The 15,999-nt window shown below is 46.4% G+C and overlaps 1 protein-coding gene across 7 annotated transcripts in view; it reads left to right on the top strand.

Annotated features, from left to right (window-relative positions):
* LOC108415043 (probable phospholipid-transporting ATPase IF) overlaps positions 1–15,999 on the top strand; it is a 123,563-nt gene that overhangs the window by 12,564 nt on the left and 95,000 nt on the right. For all 7 annotated transcript variants that reach the window (XM_037545135.1, XM_037545132.1, XM_037545131.1 and 4 more), the window contains exon 2: positions 14,994–15,110. In XM_037545135.1, the coding sequence (XP_037401032.1) occupies positions 14,994–15,110 (117 nt within the window). The remainder of the gene's footprint in view (positions 1–14,993; positions 15,111–15,999) is intronic.

The following is a 15,999-nucleotide window of genomic DNA, read 5'->3' as shown; positions in this document are numbered from 1 at the left end:
GCCGCTGCTATATCACTACTACTATATCATACCATATTGCTGCCGTAACCCTGCTGCGCTGGGTAGTGATATTGGGTGAGTGGTGGTCCTCTGGTGGTCTTACCGTTGATGAATGGAGTAGGTGGCTTATAGATCCGGCAACAGATGAGCTGAAGTCTGTAACTAAACCTACAGAGTGCGCTGTGTTGCGTATTTCTGCTGTTTTTGATAATTTTCCTACATTTTTCTGTCACCGCTGTTCTTTTTCTCTGCATCTGTGTATCCAGAGCAGCGGTTCCACACGAGTTAATCCATCAGATGTTTTTTCCGGACTCACCGAGTGGTGTTTAGACTCATATTCGCTGTGTTTAGTCAGTCGTTGGGTTTCACATTTTCGCTGCAGGACACGGTGTCTTAGCACGTGCCGTGATCTTAAATGCAGTGGATGTTTCTCATGTTGAGATCGCTGTAGATCCATTAACCCATCTCTACACATGTTCACCTGTTTTAAGTCATTTTTGTAAAATGAGCACTTTATTGGCAGATAAAACGGGTGGAAAATATCTAGAAATAGGTTAAATAGAAATGTTAGATGTTAAATAGAAGTCTCACTCATTCTGACCTGGAAATGAGGAGCATCTGTAATGATTTTCATCCTCTGCATCCCAGATTAATGTAAAGTACGGTCCCGAGTTCGTCTGATGAGCTGTGGGCATTTTGACTGGCTGTTTAATGGCGTTTCGTGAAGCTGAGACGCTTGGAGGTGTTGCGGCTGAGTTGCAATGAAGCTTCATGTGGGTCTCAAGCCACTAAAGCTGCATACAAGTTTCCCCATGAGTATAACTAGTCCTGTTTTCCTGGATTTGGTGTTTCTGAACTTTCTGTGAGGAGCTTTTGGTGGACGTCTGGTGGACGTCTGGTTCCTATCACCACCACTGTGATTGGCTCCGACTCGTAAGTTTCTCTAGAAGGGAGCGTTTCAGACCGAATCGCTCTGAACGACTCCGTTTACATCTTAATGAGTTAATTATGCAGAGATTTTGATAAATAGGTGGAATTCCCCTCTTAAGGATCCACTTTGTGCTTGTTTTGGATGCGGTTAAGCAGCAGCAGATGCAACAAGGCCTTAATTCCCCTCTTTAGGGAGCATGTGGGACTCATTTGTTTGTATTAGCGTTATTTATTCAGTGACTGATCTGTTCTTCTGGCTGATCGTTCACGATGAAGCTGATATAAAACAGAAGAAGCCACAGAAGCAGCTACATTAGTCAGTTTATGAAGAAATGTGTTGCTGACCAAGGTCAGTTAGATAACGCTGGACCTTCCGTGCTCTCTGTACGTAAGAGGCCGCGCCGGTCGGTGACTTGATATTTAATTAGCCCTCATGTCTTATTATTAGATCGATTTACTGCAGCATGTGTTTCATTATCTTTCTAATATGTCTCACTTCAGTGCCTTGTTTAAATGGCATATTTTAAAGCTTTTATTAAGGCAGAATTAATTTTACAGGCCTCCCTCGACCTGCAGGAGAGGTAGCGGCTTTTGGGGAAGTCAGGGTCTTGCAGTGGCTGCACGTCACTGCCGTTGCAACACGGTACCAGTGCAATTTGGCTTCCGCAGCTCTTACAAAAGCCTCGGCGCGTTACTAGCAGCACTGACTCTCGTGCCACAGTGAAACGAAACGAAAATGACTGGTAATTTAACAATTATTACCTGAAAAAATAAGTTCAGTCACTTTTTTGGAATCGGAATCAAAATAGTTTATTGATCCCGGAGGGAAATTGCAGGCATTGCAGTTGCGACCATTTATATGAAAGAATAAACCACGTTAATCATTTAAAGGAAAGATATAGAGAAGTTTGCAGGATGTGCACGAGATTTGAATACAGTGCAGTGACTGATCGTGAAGATGAAACATGCAGTTCACATTATTGCGCACGCAATTATTATTATTACCCATATGAACAGTTTGGTGTTGAGTTTTGCGCAGATGAGCCACACGGAGGGAGGAGGGAGTTATAGAGTTTGATGGCCACAGGTAAGAATGACCTCCTGCGGTCATTTCGGTAGAAGTTGATCTGCACTGCTGCCGGGAACACTGTGGAAATTTCATGATCAGTAGAGCAATAGAAATCCTCCAGAACGGCTTGGAATATGATCGGTTTACATTAAGGTACCTTAAAGGTGAAGAACGTTTGCCCTGTACTGTAGAGTTTCTTTAGTTTTAATATAAGTCGAGACTTTTTTCTAATTAATCTTGTGCTGCTTCTTTTGGTCCGTCCTTCATGAAGTTTACACGCAATGTAAAGAACAACAGGCGTTTTTTTATATATATATATATATATATATATATATATATATATATATATATATATATGTGTGTGTGTGTGTGTGTGTGTGTGTAGGATCAATTTGATTTTATAATTTTTTTTAAATGAAAATAAACACATTCCTCTAAATTCAGCAAATAAAACACTAATTGTTTGTAAAATTGTTCTCAGCAGCGAGTTTTTCTCGGGCGATATTAAATACCTGGATAGCTTTGTTAAGCACTCAGGTGTTTTGATGCTTCTGCGGTGAAGCGAAATGGTTTGAACCATTCAGTAGTTAAAAATAAAGGCGGCTGACCTCGGCGTGACCTCCTCATCCTCATCCAGGAGGAAAAAGATCAAAGTCAAAGTGAATCCTTTCTCGGGTTAAAAGCAGCGGTTCGGTGAGGAAACTCCTGACCTCGGATCAGGTGACGTGTTCGGCTTCTTCAGTTTTGGCCCTGGAGCTTTGAGGCTCGTGTAGCTAACAAGAAATGGAAGCCTGTGCGCACCAGTTAGCGCTGTCCCTGGCCGTCCCGCGAGTGGACGGACGATAAACTGGATGTCCTGTTGTTTTTGAAGCCGGATTGAAAAACCGCAGCACATGCCGAGGCCTGCTTGGTCGTTATTTTAGGGAGTTTGTTTTACATGAGCTTTGTTTTTTAACCTCTTATTCTCGGGGTGTGTTCTGCTTTTGTCACGCCCAAATCGCAAGGCAGATTATTCAGTAACTCATGAAATAAATGTACATTTTTTTTTTTTTTAATTTAATAAGTTTTTTTGTAAAAGCTCTCCTGAAATTATGATCTCCACATCACTACACGCTCAGAATTCACTGCTGAGAGCCAAAAATCTGCGCCGCTCTTTGTGTTGTTCTCTAAAAGTGATGTTTCCAGAGCAGATCACTGAAGAGACACCGTCTGTTTATTGTTTAGAGCCCAGATTTGGGGAAAAACGGGTCGACTTTCAGTAGAAAAACAAAGTTCAGCTTCTTTTATTATAAGGGTTTAAAATGACGTCACCGTCTATTAGACTGGAGAGAAGAGCTACAGCCTCACACGACGCCCAGCTTCTGAATGGAGCTTATGGAGTATGAACGTTATGAAGAACATGACCGAGTGTGGTTTGGACCCACCGGTGGTCCCGAGGAGCTGAAGCTTTCTTAGACCAAGGATTTAGATTTTGGTGCAGCGCTGACTTTCATTTGTTTGAGCCGAACAGGTCTGTGAAGTGTAGAACTACATCTCTGTATAGTCTGCAATGTTTTCACACATAAAAGACAAAAAAATTGACGCCGGTCTTGACCTTAGATCAGAAATCCAGTCTGAGAAAACCGAGTTTTCCACTCGAGGCCCATTACTGAGCCGTCTCCTCGGGGAGAGGTGGTAGGTAACGACGCTGTGAATGTGTGATGTTCCCTTTCTTTACAGATGAGGGATGTTTGTGTTGTCTCTGAAGCGAAGCCTCTGCCAGCCGCCGTGATCTTTGTTGGGGTTTTTTTTTTTCGCCGTCTGCTGCTTCACCGCAAAAACCCTCTGTAACCTTTTCAGTAAGATGATGCAATTTCCTAAGTGGAGCTCGGAGCAGCCGAACGAATTACAGGGCCGTCGTTTTTCTTTCAGCCGACCACAGAGGCGTAATTTTACAGAAGGTATGAAGATGTCCAGAGTAAAATGAAGAGAGATGTTGGACATGCTGTGGGAGAGAGATACAGAGTGTGTGTGTGTGTGTGTGTGTGTGTGTGTGTGTGTGTGTGTGTGTGTGTGTGTGAGTGAGAGAAGCTCAGTCGGGACGGTGGCAGAGGCGTGTGCAGCCGTTGGGGTCGGATGACGTGGCTTCCTGCTGCTTTGATTTCCAAGTAGAAGCAGCAGCTTCAGTTCTGAGCTAGAAGCTTTAACCGCACTGACCAACAGGCTTGACTTTGACTTGTGACGATCTTTTCTGTACAGCTGTGTTAATAATTACATTAATAATTACAATTAACCCTCTAAAGGTGTTAAAGCCGCCGCCCTCTAAAGGTGTGAAGAAACATCGGATAAACAAACGTCGCTCGCCGCCGCCCTCTAAAGGTGTGAAGAAACATCGGATAAACAAGCGTCGCTCGCCGCCGCCCTCTAAAGGTGTTAAAGCCGCCGCCCTCTAAAGGTGTGAAGAAACATCGGATAAACAAGCGTCGCTCGCCACCGCCCTCTAAAGGTGTGAAGAAACATCGGATAAACAAACGTCGCTCGCCGCCGCCCTCTAAAGGTGTGAACAAACATCGGATAAACAAACGTCGCTCGCCGCCGCCCTCTAAAGGTGTGAACAAACATCGGATAAACAAACGTCGCTCGCCGCCGCCCTCTAAAGGTGTGAAGAAACATCGGATAAACAAACGTCGCTCGCCGCCGCCCTCTAAAGGTGTGAAGAAACATCGGATAAACAAGCGTCGCTCGCCACCGCCCTCTAAAGGTGTGAACAAACATCGGATAAACAAACGTCGCTCGCCGCCGCCCTCTAAAGGTGTGAAGAAACATCGGATAAACAAACGTCGCTCGCCGCCGCCCTCTAAAGGTGTGAAGAAACATCGGATAAACAAGCGTCGCTCGCCGCCGCCCTCTAAAGGTGTGAAGAAACATCGGATAAACAAACGTCGCTCGCCGCCGCCCTCTAAAGGTGTGAAGAAACATCGGATAAACAAGCGTCGCTCGCCGCCGCCCTCTAAAGGTGTTAAAGCCGCCGCCCTCTAAAGGTGTGAAGAAACATCGGATAAACAAGCGTCGCTCGCCACCGCCCTCTAAAGGTGTGAAGAAACATCGGATAAACAAACGTCGCTCGCCGCCGCCCTCTAAAGGTGTGAACAAACATCGGATAAACAAACGTCGCTCGCCGCCGCCCTCTAAAGGTGTGAACAAACATCGGATAAACAAACGTCGCTCGCCGCCGCCCTCTAAAGGTGTGAAGAAACATCGGATAAACAAACGTCGCTCGCCGCCGCCCTCTAAAGGTGTGAAGAAACATCGGATAAACAAGCGTCGCTCGCCACCGCCCTCTAAAGGTGTGAACAAACATCGGATAAACAAACGTCGCTCGCCGCCGCCCTCTAAAGGTGTGAAGAAACATCGGATAAACAAACGTCGCTCGCCGCCGCCCTCTAAAGGTGTGAAGAAACATCGGATAAACAAACGTCGCTCTCCGCCGCCCTCTAAAGGTGTGAACAAACATCGGATAAACAAACGTCGCTCGCCGCCGCCCTCTAAAGGTGTGAACAAACATCGGATAAACAAACGTCGCTCGCCGCCGCCCTCTAAAGGTGTGAACAAACATCGGATAAACAAACGTCGCTCGCCGCCGCCCTCTAAAGGTGTTAAAGCCGCCGCCCTCTAAAGGTGTGAAGAAACATCGGATAAACAAACGTCGCTCGCCGCCGCCCTCTAAAGGTGTGAACAAACATCGGATAAACAAACGTCGCTCGCCGCCGCCCTCTAAAGGTGTGAACAAACATCGGATAAACAAACGTCGCTCGCCGCCGCCCTCTAAAGGTGTGAACAAACATGGGATAAACAAACGTCGCTCGCCGCCGCCCTCTAAAGGTGTGAACAAACATCGGATAAACAAACGTCGCTCGCCGCCGCCCTCTAAAGGTGTGAACAAACATCGGATAAACAAACGTCGCTCGCCGCCGCCCTCTAAAGGTGTGAACAAACATCGGATAAACAAACGTCGCTCGCCGCCGCCCTCTAAAGGTGTGAACAAACATCGGATGTACAAACGTCGCTCGCCGCCGCCCTCTAAAGGTGTGAACAAACATCGGATAAACAAACGTCGCTCGCCGCCGCCCTCTAAAGGTGTGAACAAACATGGGATAAACAAGCGTCGCTCGCCGCCGCCCTCTAAAGGTGTGAACAAACATCGGATAAACAAACGTCGCTCGCCGCCGCCCTCTAAAGGTGTGAACAAACATCGGATAAACAAACGTCGCTCGCCGCCGCCCTCTAAAGGTGTGAACAAACATCGGATAAACAAACGTCGCTCGCCGCCGCCCTCTAAAGGTGTGAACAAACATCGGATGTACAAACGTCGCTCGCCGCCGCCCTCTAAAGGTGTGAACAAACATCGGATGTACAAACGTCGCTCGCCGCCGCCCTCTAAAGGTGTGAACAAACATGGGATAAACAAGCGTCGCTCGCCACCGCCCTCTAAAGGTGTGAACAAACATGGGATAAACAAACGTCGCTCGCCGCCGCCCTCTAAAGGTGTGAACAAACATCGGATAAACAAACGTCGCTCGCCGCCGCCCTCTAAAGGTGTGAACAAACATCGGATAAACAAACGTCGCTCGCCGCCGCCCTCTAAAGGTGTGAACAAACATCGGATAAACAAACGTCGCTCGCCGCCGCCCTCTAAAGGTGTGAACAAACATCGGATGTACAAACGTCGCTCGCCGCCGCCCTCTAAAGGTGTGAACAAACATCGGATAAACAAACGTCGCTCGCCGCCGCCCTCTAAAGGTGTGAACAAACATGGGATAAACAAACGTCGCTCGCCGCCGCCCTCTAAAGGTGTGAACAAACATCGGATAAACAAACGTCGCTCGCCGCCGCCCTCTAAAGGTGTGAACAAACATCGGATAAACAAGCGTCGCTCGCCGCCGCCCTCTAAAGGTGTTAAAGCCGCCGCCCTCTAAAGGTCTGAACAAACATCGGATAAACAAACGTCGCTCGCCGCCGCCCTCTAAAGGTGTGAACAAACATCGGATAAACAAACGTCGCTCGCCGCCGCCCTCTAAAGGTCTGAACAAACATCGGATAAACAAGCGTCGCTCGCCGCCGCCCTCTAAAGGTGTTAAAGCCGCCGCCCTCTAAAGGTCTGAACAAACATCGGATAAACAAGCGTCGCTCGCCGCCGCCCTCTAAAGGTGTGAACAAACATCGGATAAACAAGCGTCGCTCGCCGCCGCCCTCTAAAGGTGTTAAAGCCGCCGCCCTCTAAAGGTCTGAACAAACATCGGATAAACAAACGTCGCTCGCCGCCGCCCTCTAAAGGTGTGAACAAACATCGGATAAACAAACGTCGCTCGCCGCCGCCCTCTAAAGGTGTGAACAAACATCGGATAAACAAGCGTCGCTCGCCGCCGCCCTCTAAAGGTGTTAAAGCCGCCGCCCTCTAAAGGTGTGAAGAAACATCGGATAAACAAACGTCGCTCGCCGCCGCCCTCTAAAGGTGTGAACAAACATCGGATAAACAAACGTCGCTCGCCGCCGCCCTCTAAAGGTGTGAACAAACATCGGATAAACAAACGTCGCTCGCCGCCGCCCTCTAAAGGTGTGAACAAACATCGGATAAACAAACGTCGCTCGCCGCCGCCCTCTAAAGGTGTGAACAAACATCGGATAAACAAACGTCGCTCGCCGCCGCCCTCTAAAGGTGTGAACAAACATCGGATAAACAAACGTCGCTCGCCGCCGCCCTCTAAAGGTGTGAACAAACATCGGATAAACAAACGTCGCTCGCCGCCGCCCTCTAAAGGTGTGAACAAACATCGGATAAACAAACGTCGCTCGCCGCCGCCCTCTAAAGGTGTGAACAAACATCGGATAAACAAACGTCGCTCGCCGCCGCCCTCTAAAGGTGTGAACAAACATCGGATAAACAAACGTCGCTCGCCGCCGCCCTCTAAAGGTGTGAAGAAACATCGGATAAACAAGCGTCGCTCGCCGCCGCCCTCTAAAGGTGTTAAAGCCGCCGCCCTCTAAAGGTCTGAACAAACATCGGATAAACAAACGTCGCTCGCCGCCGCCCTCTAAAGGTGTGAACAAACATCGGATAAACAAACGTCGCTCGCCGCCGCCCTCTAAAGGTGTGAACAAACATCGGATAAACAAACGTCGCTCGCCGCCGCCCTCTAAAGGTGTGAACAAACATCGGATAAACAAACGTCGCTCGCCGCCGCCCTCTAAAGGTGTGAACAAACATCGGATAAACAAGCGTCGCTCGCCGCCGCCCTCTAAAGGTGTGAACAAACATCGGATAAACAAACGTCGCTCGCCGCCGCCCTCTAAAGGTGTGAACAAACATCGGATAAACAAACGTCGCTCGCCGCCGCCCTCTAAAGGTGTGAACAAACATCGGATAAACAAACGTCGCTCGCCGCCGCCCTCTAAAGGTGTGAACAAACATCGGATAAACAAACGTCGCTCGCCGCCGCCCTCTAAAGGTGTGAACAAACATCGGATAAACAAACGTCGCTCGCCGCCGCCCTCTAAAGGTGTGAAGAAACATCGGATAAACAAACGTCGCTCGCCGCCGCCCTCTAAAGGTGTGAACAAACATCGGATAAACAAGCGTCGCTCGCCGCCGCCCTCTAAAGGTGTGAACAAACATCGGATAAACAATCGTCGCTCCCCGCCGCCCTCTAAAGGTGTGAACAAACATCGGATAAACAATCGTCGCTCCCCGCCGCCCTCTAAAGGTGTGAACAAACATCGGATAAACAAGCGTCGCTCGCCGCCGCCCTCTAAAGGTGTGAACAAACATCGGATAAACAATCGTCGCTCCCCACCGCCCTCTAAAGGTGTGAAGAAACATCGGATAAACAAGCGTCGCTCGCCGCCGCCCTCTAAAGGTGTGAACAAACATCGGATAAACAAGCGTCGCTCGCCGCCGCCCTCTAAAGGTGTTAAAGCCGCCGCCCTCTAAAGGTCTGAACAAACATCGGATAAACAAACGTCGCTCGCCGCCGCCCTCTAAAGGTGTGAAGAAACATCGGATAAACAAACGTCGCTCGCCGCCGCCCTCTAAAGGTGTGAAGAAACATCGGATAAACAAACGTCGCTCGCCGCCGCCCTCTAAAGGTGTGAAGAAACATCGGATAAACAAACGTCGCTCGCCGCCGCCCTCTAAAGGTGTGAACAAACATCGGATAAACAAACGTCGCTCGCCGCCGCCCTCTAAAGGTGTGAAGAAACATCGGATAAACAAACGTCGCTCGCCGCCGCCCTCTAAAGGTGTGAACAAACATCGGATAAACAAACGTCGCTCGCCGCCGCCCTCTAAAGGTGTGAACAAACATCGGATAAACAAACGTCGCTCGCCGCCGCCCTCTAAAGGTGTGAACAAACATCGGATAAACAAATGTCGCTCGCCGCCGCCCTCTAAAGGTGTGAACAAACATGGGATAAACAAACGTCGCTCGCCGCCGCCCTCTAAAGGTGTGAACAAACATCGGATAAACAAACGTCGCTCGCCGCCGCCCTCTAAAGGTGTGAACAAACATCGGATAAACAAACGTCGCTCGCCGCCGCCCTCTAAAGGTGTGAACAAACATCGGATAAACAAACGTCGCTCGCCGCCGCCCTCTAAAGGTGTGAACAAACATCGGATAAACAAACGTCGCTCGCCGCCGCCCTCTAAAGGTGTGTTTTTGTAAAATCTATGATGTCTTTATAAACGCGTGCATATGATTTGAGAAAGCTGCAAAACTGGAAAATTACTGCAATTAGATCTAATAATAATGATCATGTGATAATGTAATGATTTTAATAGACCTAACTGGAACTGAATGTGGTTATTCAAATATGCAGATATATCAACATTTAATATTTTTACTTCAATATGAAGACGTAAACAGAGTCATTCACAGTGGTTTGTTGTGAATCGGTCAGAACCGTTCCCAGTGGTGGTGATGGGAACCAGACGTCCCTCTAAAAGCTCCTCACAGAAAGTTCCTACATGAGCTGGTTCTGAATTCACTGCCTGATTTTTATGGTAGTTTTGAGAAGCTTTTGGTCTGAAAGTTCTTTTTTATGGCGCATGCTGGGTGTTGAGGCATGTTTTTACAGATTGCCCACTGTTTTACCTAAAAACTGAAGACATGCAGGTTCACTGGTGGGTTTGGGTGGTAAATACAGTGGCTGTGTTTGTGTTGTAGATATGGTGACTGTAAAGAAATCTGAATATTCATCCATTTCACACCAAACCACTCTGAATGGCTCGTTACACCACAAACACTGAACTGTGCTCATATTTTTTGTTTAAATGCCCTGAAGATCAGACCTGCAGAGCGAAAGGTGGGAACACCTTGAACCTCCGTGGAAATGGCTTGTGGTCTGGTTACTATCGATCAGCCTGTAATTCGCTTAGACTGTTTATATCTGCACTGTTTAAACCCACAGAGCCTAATCTCTGTGTGCCTTATGTCACTTTAGTGTTTATTTCAGGACCTTCTTATATTTATATATTTTTATTATTTATAAATATTATATAATTATTATTATTATTTACGATTAGTGTTTAGTGTTTTTCTTTTCCTGTTTACCGTCTGGTGTTATCGCTACACCACGGGGGTCTGAGAGTAGCACCGTTTCAATGCTCTGTATGTCCTGTTCATGTTGTAGTATTGTGTGTAGTCGTTACGTCCAGTTACTGACCGTCGGCAGAGCGGCTGCCCGGAGCGTTTGCCTGGCATGGCAGGTTGGGGTTGGGCGTGGAGAAACATTTAGATTGCGTGGAGTTTAATCCGTTCCAGGAATATGATTTCCTCCAAACGGACGTCATGACTGACACACTGCATCCTGCCCTGAGGGAGCGTCAATAAAAACTAAAGTAAAGCCGTAATGGGAGTCAATAGTAAGTGATTTAAGGGCGCAGCTCTGGGGGCCGTGATGAATTGTTTTGCTGTTGCTCTCCGTCTGAATTAATAATGTCTTTTTCAGACTGGAACACAGGCCAGTTACGTCTTCCTGTGTTAATGTCAGTCTGGAGACCTTTAAAACTGGTGAAGTCCTTAAATGTGGATGTAGCAGTTTTTGGTTACTTTTACAAGGAATTCGTGTGTTTTTTTTTATATATATATATATATATATATATATATATATATATATATATATATATATTAGTGTGAGTACACACACACTCACCAGCCACTTTATTAGGTACACCTGTTCAATTGCTTGTTAACACAAATAGCTGATCAGCCAATCACACGGCCGCAGCTCACTGCATTTAGACCTGTAGAGGTGGTCAAGACGACCTGCTGAAGTGCAGACCGAGCATCAGAACGGGGAAGAAAGGGGATTTAAGGGGCTTTGAACGTGGCGTGGTTGTTGGTGCCAGACGGGCTGGTCTGAGTATTTCAGAAACTGCTGATCTGCTGGGATTTTCACACAAAACCATCTCTAGGGTTCACAGAGAACGGTCCGAAAAAGAGGAAATATCCAGTGAGCGGTCAGTTGTGTGGACGAAAATGCCTTGTTGATGTGAGAGGTCAGAGGAGAACGGGCAGACTGGTTCCAGATGATAGAAAGGCAACAGGAACTCAAATCACCAACCAGAATCTCTGAGGAACGTTTCCAACACCTTGTTGAAAGTGTGACACGAAGAATTAAGACAGTTCTGAAGGCGAAAGGGGGTCCAGCCTTTTACTAGCAACCTACCTAATAAAGTGGCCAGTCAGTGTGTGTGTGTTTGTGTGTGTGTGTGTGTGTGTGTGTGTGTATACATGTGTAGTTCTACTGTGTCCTGTCTAGTCCTTTCGTTTGTTTATTTAAAATTTGTCACATATTTGTACAAAAGCACTAGATAACTGGACCTGTATGATTTTGGCCAGCTGTTTGGTGGAGATGTATGACCTTATGTGATGTGGGTTCCCCTTCCCCGAGCGGATTAATCTGATTGAAAGAGAATTCAGAGAGAACTCAGTCTAGACTTGGTGAAGGACATGTCGTCTGAGGACGCGAGTGAATTGTCTTCTATTGTCATCATATCTTCATCAGTATAGTTAGTACAAGCAACAGAACCCCCTCGAGTTCTCTACTGCTTTACTACAACAGTTAAATAAATACAGTAAGAGATAATAAACTGGGCCATGAACGCTGCGCAGTGCGTTTACAGGAGAGCGCAAAAATGGTCTCACTCTTTACTGTAAGTTAATGTAAAGAGGTTTTATTCCAAGTCGATTTCGGGGGGTTTCTATTTGTCTAGTCACCATGAAATTCTCACACACCGTAAAGAAGTTCTGGGGTGTTGAAATTCAGTAGAAACATAAAAATAGCCGAAAATGGAGATGCATGGTTTTCTTACATACATAGGGCAACTTTAAAATATCTCGCTGCTGTTGGGCGAAAACCTCGTATCTCCATTCATGACGTTTTTCAGTTTTTGACCGTCTGAAAATGCCTGTCGCTCTTTACGTTGTGTGTTTATTTCATGATGAATGGACCAAAAGAAACGGCCCAAAATTGCTTGGAAAGACATCTGGTTCCATTGACTTCTATTAAAAGTAAAGTAGGTTTTTTCCTTATCCTGTAAGGTCACCATTTCGGAGATACAAGGTTTTTTTTTCCGACAACAGCGATATATTTATTAAACAACTCAAAAAGTCAGGTCAGGAGCGACTGCGCTGATGGACTCGGTGTGGTGGTGTGTTTTTTGATAACAGTGATGCGGATCAGGTTTGTCACATCGGACTGACTGGTGGAAAGAAAAAGCAAAAAGCCAAGAAAAGAAGCTGTTGAGGAGGAGCAGCGTTTGCAGAAGCGAAGCTCCTGTCCTGGTGAATTTGTCTCCTTTGCTCTGTGGCTGATGGGAAGCTAACTCATCTGCTGAGAGATGGACTGTGATTCATTTGTTGAGCTGCAAGAAAAACCCCGGAATACGGAACGTTCTGATTTAAATCTCCAGCGTCATGTTGGGAATGTAGCTGTGCGATGTTTCCTTTCTTGACCTGGATTGTTTAGCGTCCAGATGCATTAATGTGTTTGTGGAGATTCAGCTGCATCGATTTTGGAGTGCGAGACCTCGTCGTAATCGATAGTAATAACATTCAGCACAAGTATCTGCGCCCGTTCCAGCCTAAATCAAGTGCTCAGGCTATTTTCAAAGGTAAACATACACAAAAGGCCTGATGTCGTGCTTTGAGTGTGTGTGTGTGTGGGTGTGTGTGTGTGTGTGTGTGTGTGTTGGGGGTGGGCAATATGGCTCTAAAACAATATCACAATATTTCAGGGTATTTTTGCGATAACGATATTTTTGGCGATTATTGCAACGAAATAAATGTTAACGTTTTCTTTAGTATAAATATGTTTAAAATATTCAGTAGACACAGAAAAAAACTGATTCCGATTGAGATATTAGTCGGATTATTAACAGATTATTAGGATGCATGTAAACGTGGCTGTCGGCTGTTGAGCACTCTTCGCGGTATTAGCCACGTTTAATAGAGTACGGAACGGAATACATCCATGTAAACACCTCAATCGGAATAGACTAATCCGATTTGAGGCCATTCGGAATACGATTTCTGTGTGATTGAACGAGGTGGGTAATCCTGTAAATAATCCGTTAAATAGAAGAATAATATCCGCGTAAACGCCTGAATCCGATTACATTCCAATCGGAAGGTGGAAGAACGTTCTGCGCATGCGCGGCGCGTCACAGCGAAAGGTTTATCCCGGTCAACACGGCGGAGCAGGAACTGGTCTGCAGAGGAGTCGAGGTTCATACTCTGAGCTTTAAAAGACGGTGACGGGGCGGACGGCCAGCTCATGATTCTCAGAGCACGACGTCTTCCTTTATAAGTGCATGTGAAGGACGTTTCTCAGAGCCTGACGTCAGTTTAAAGCCATTAAAAACACAAGCACTGCTCACTGCTGCTCATCTCACGGCGACTGGACCTCACGTGATGCTCGCGGTCATGGTAACGTTCACTCTCAGCGCTGCTCCACGCATGCGCGTCATTCTGCATCGGATTACTTGTAGCGATTCTGTTCCAGAATGACTCCGTACGCCATGCGCATGACGGCATTACGTCAACGAGTCCGAATATCATAAATTAATAATAGCGTAAAAAATTAAATAAACCTTTCATTTCTGGTCAAGTCAGAAGTGCAGTAGATCAGGTGCGTCCAGGCTTGTCCGCAAAGGGCTGGTGTTTCTCCAAACAAGCTGGAGCTCATCGGACTCCACTCGTTTAATCAGTTATTCTAAAGCTATGTTCACATTACAGGCCTCGTTGCTTAAATACGTTTTTTGGTTTAGGTCCGATCTCTCGAACGTTTACATGCGCTTAATAATCCGATCACTGCAGGAAATCAGGTTTTTTCAGTAATCCGATCAACACGTTTTCGAGCACTTGAGTAATCAGATCATGTGGAAACTCACATTAAGGTCACAAGGCCACGAATTCGATACGTATCCAATCTAGGACCTCATATAAAAGCAGCTCAGGTCAGATTTGAAAAGATCCACACAGCCCTGAAAACATCAGATCGGAGTCACTTTAGGGCAGAAAATCTGATTCATGCCACTTCAGCCTGGTGATGTGAGCGTAAGCCGTAGTCTTCAGACATTCCATCAGGTGATCTCCTGCCACACCTTCCCTTCACGGAGTAGATCGGACACCCCGGCAGTGGCATTTGATATGGACACACCCACTCTCAGATGACGTTTTCTGAAGGGCTTTTAAATTCTTTAAATTCTGGAGGTTGTGATTTTTATTTTTTTGTGCCAGTCCAGTCTGTGTGGAGTAGAATTAGGACTCTGCACAGTCAAGATATTTTAAAGCGTTGAAAACTGTACAGTAAATATAAGTCTAGGAATATATAATCCTTAGGGAAACGGCGCGTTTGTGCGCAGTCAGTGTCGGTGATCTTTACCAGAAGCCGTTTGCTCTGACAGCCCGTCGTCTGGACGCCCCCACACTGACCCGCTTCTGTTCATTTCTTGCAGGGCTTTGACCCTCCGCATCAAAGCGACACCAGAACAGTTTACATCGCAAACCGCTTCCCTCAGCACGGGCATTATATCCCCCAGAGGTTTGCAGACAACAGAATCATCTCCTCAAAGGTAAGACTGGACACTGTGACTCGCCTTATAATCAAGCCAGAGCGGAGCGTCCTGAGCCTTTTCACACCAGAACACCACACGTCAAATCCCTTCAGCTGTCTGGCTTTACACTGTCAAACGCAACGAGTTGCCTGCAACGTAATTTCTGTGCAACTTCACAGTTGAAGCAATTAAACAACCAAGCACCTTAATTTACTCCGCTGGTCAGCCAAGATAGCTGCTCGTACTTTTGATACACCATTTCATTCATTCATGCTCTAAAGTCCTGTATGAGATGTAATTTACATATTTGCAGTGTTTTTGTTAGCTGTGTATATTTTTTCCAGCTGCAATTGCTATTCATCTTTTAGATCTAGCTAGATGTCTGACATTTATCTCTCTATCCAGGCTGTTATATATTCGCATTTTTATCTATTGTGTGAATGATAAGCCTTTAAACATTAATGCTTCTGTAGCCAATACGGTTACAGCCGACTTCATGTCTCACTTATATTGTCTTAGAAGCACAGCAGGTTCGTCAAGGAGCTCATCTCAATTTCCTCTTCCTTAACACTTGAATCTGAGCTCTGTGGAGCTTTTGGGGCTTCAAGAAGCTGCATAGATCACAATGGCACTAGCCTCTTAAACCCCCCGAGACCACCGGTGGGTCCAAACCGCACTCGGTCATGTTCCTCATTACGTTCATACTCCATAAGCTCCATTCAGAAGCTGGGCGTCGTGTGAGGCTGTAGCTCTTCTCTCCAGTCTAATAGACGGTGACGTCATTTTAAACCCTTATAATAAAAGAAGCTGAACTTTGTTTTTCTACTGAAAGTCGACCCGTTTTTCCCCAAATCTGGGCTCTAAACTATAAACAGACGGCGTCTCTTCAGTGATCTGCTCTGGAAAC

This window comes from Pygocentrus nattereri, chromosome 15, assembly GCF_015220715.1.
Source record: "Pygocentrus nattereri isolate fPygNat1 chromosome 15, fPygNat1.pri, whole genome shotgun sequence".
In the NCBI taxonomy this organism is placed as follows: Eukaryota; Metazoa; Chordata; class Actinopteri; order Characiformes; family Serrasalmidae; genus Pygocentrus; species Pygocentrus nattereri.
Note: the sequence above shows the minus strand (reverse complement) of the source record. Positions and strands in the feature narration are given on the sequence as shown.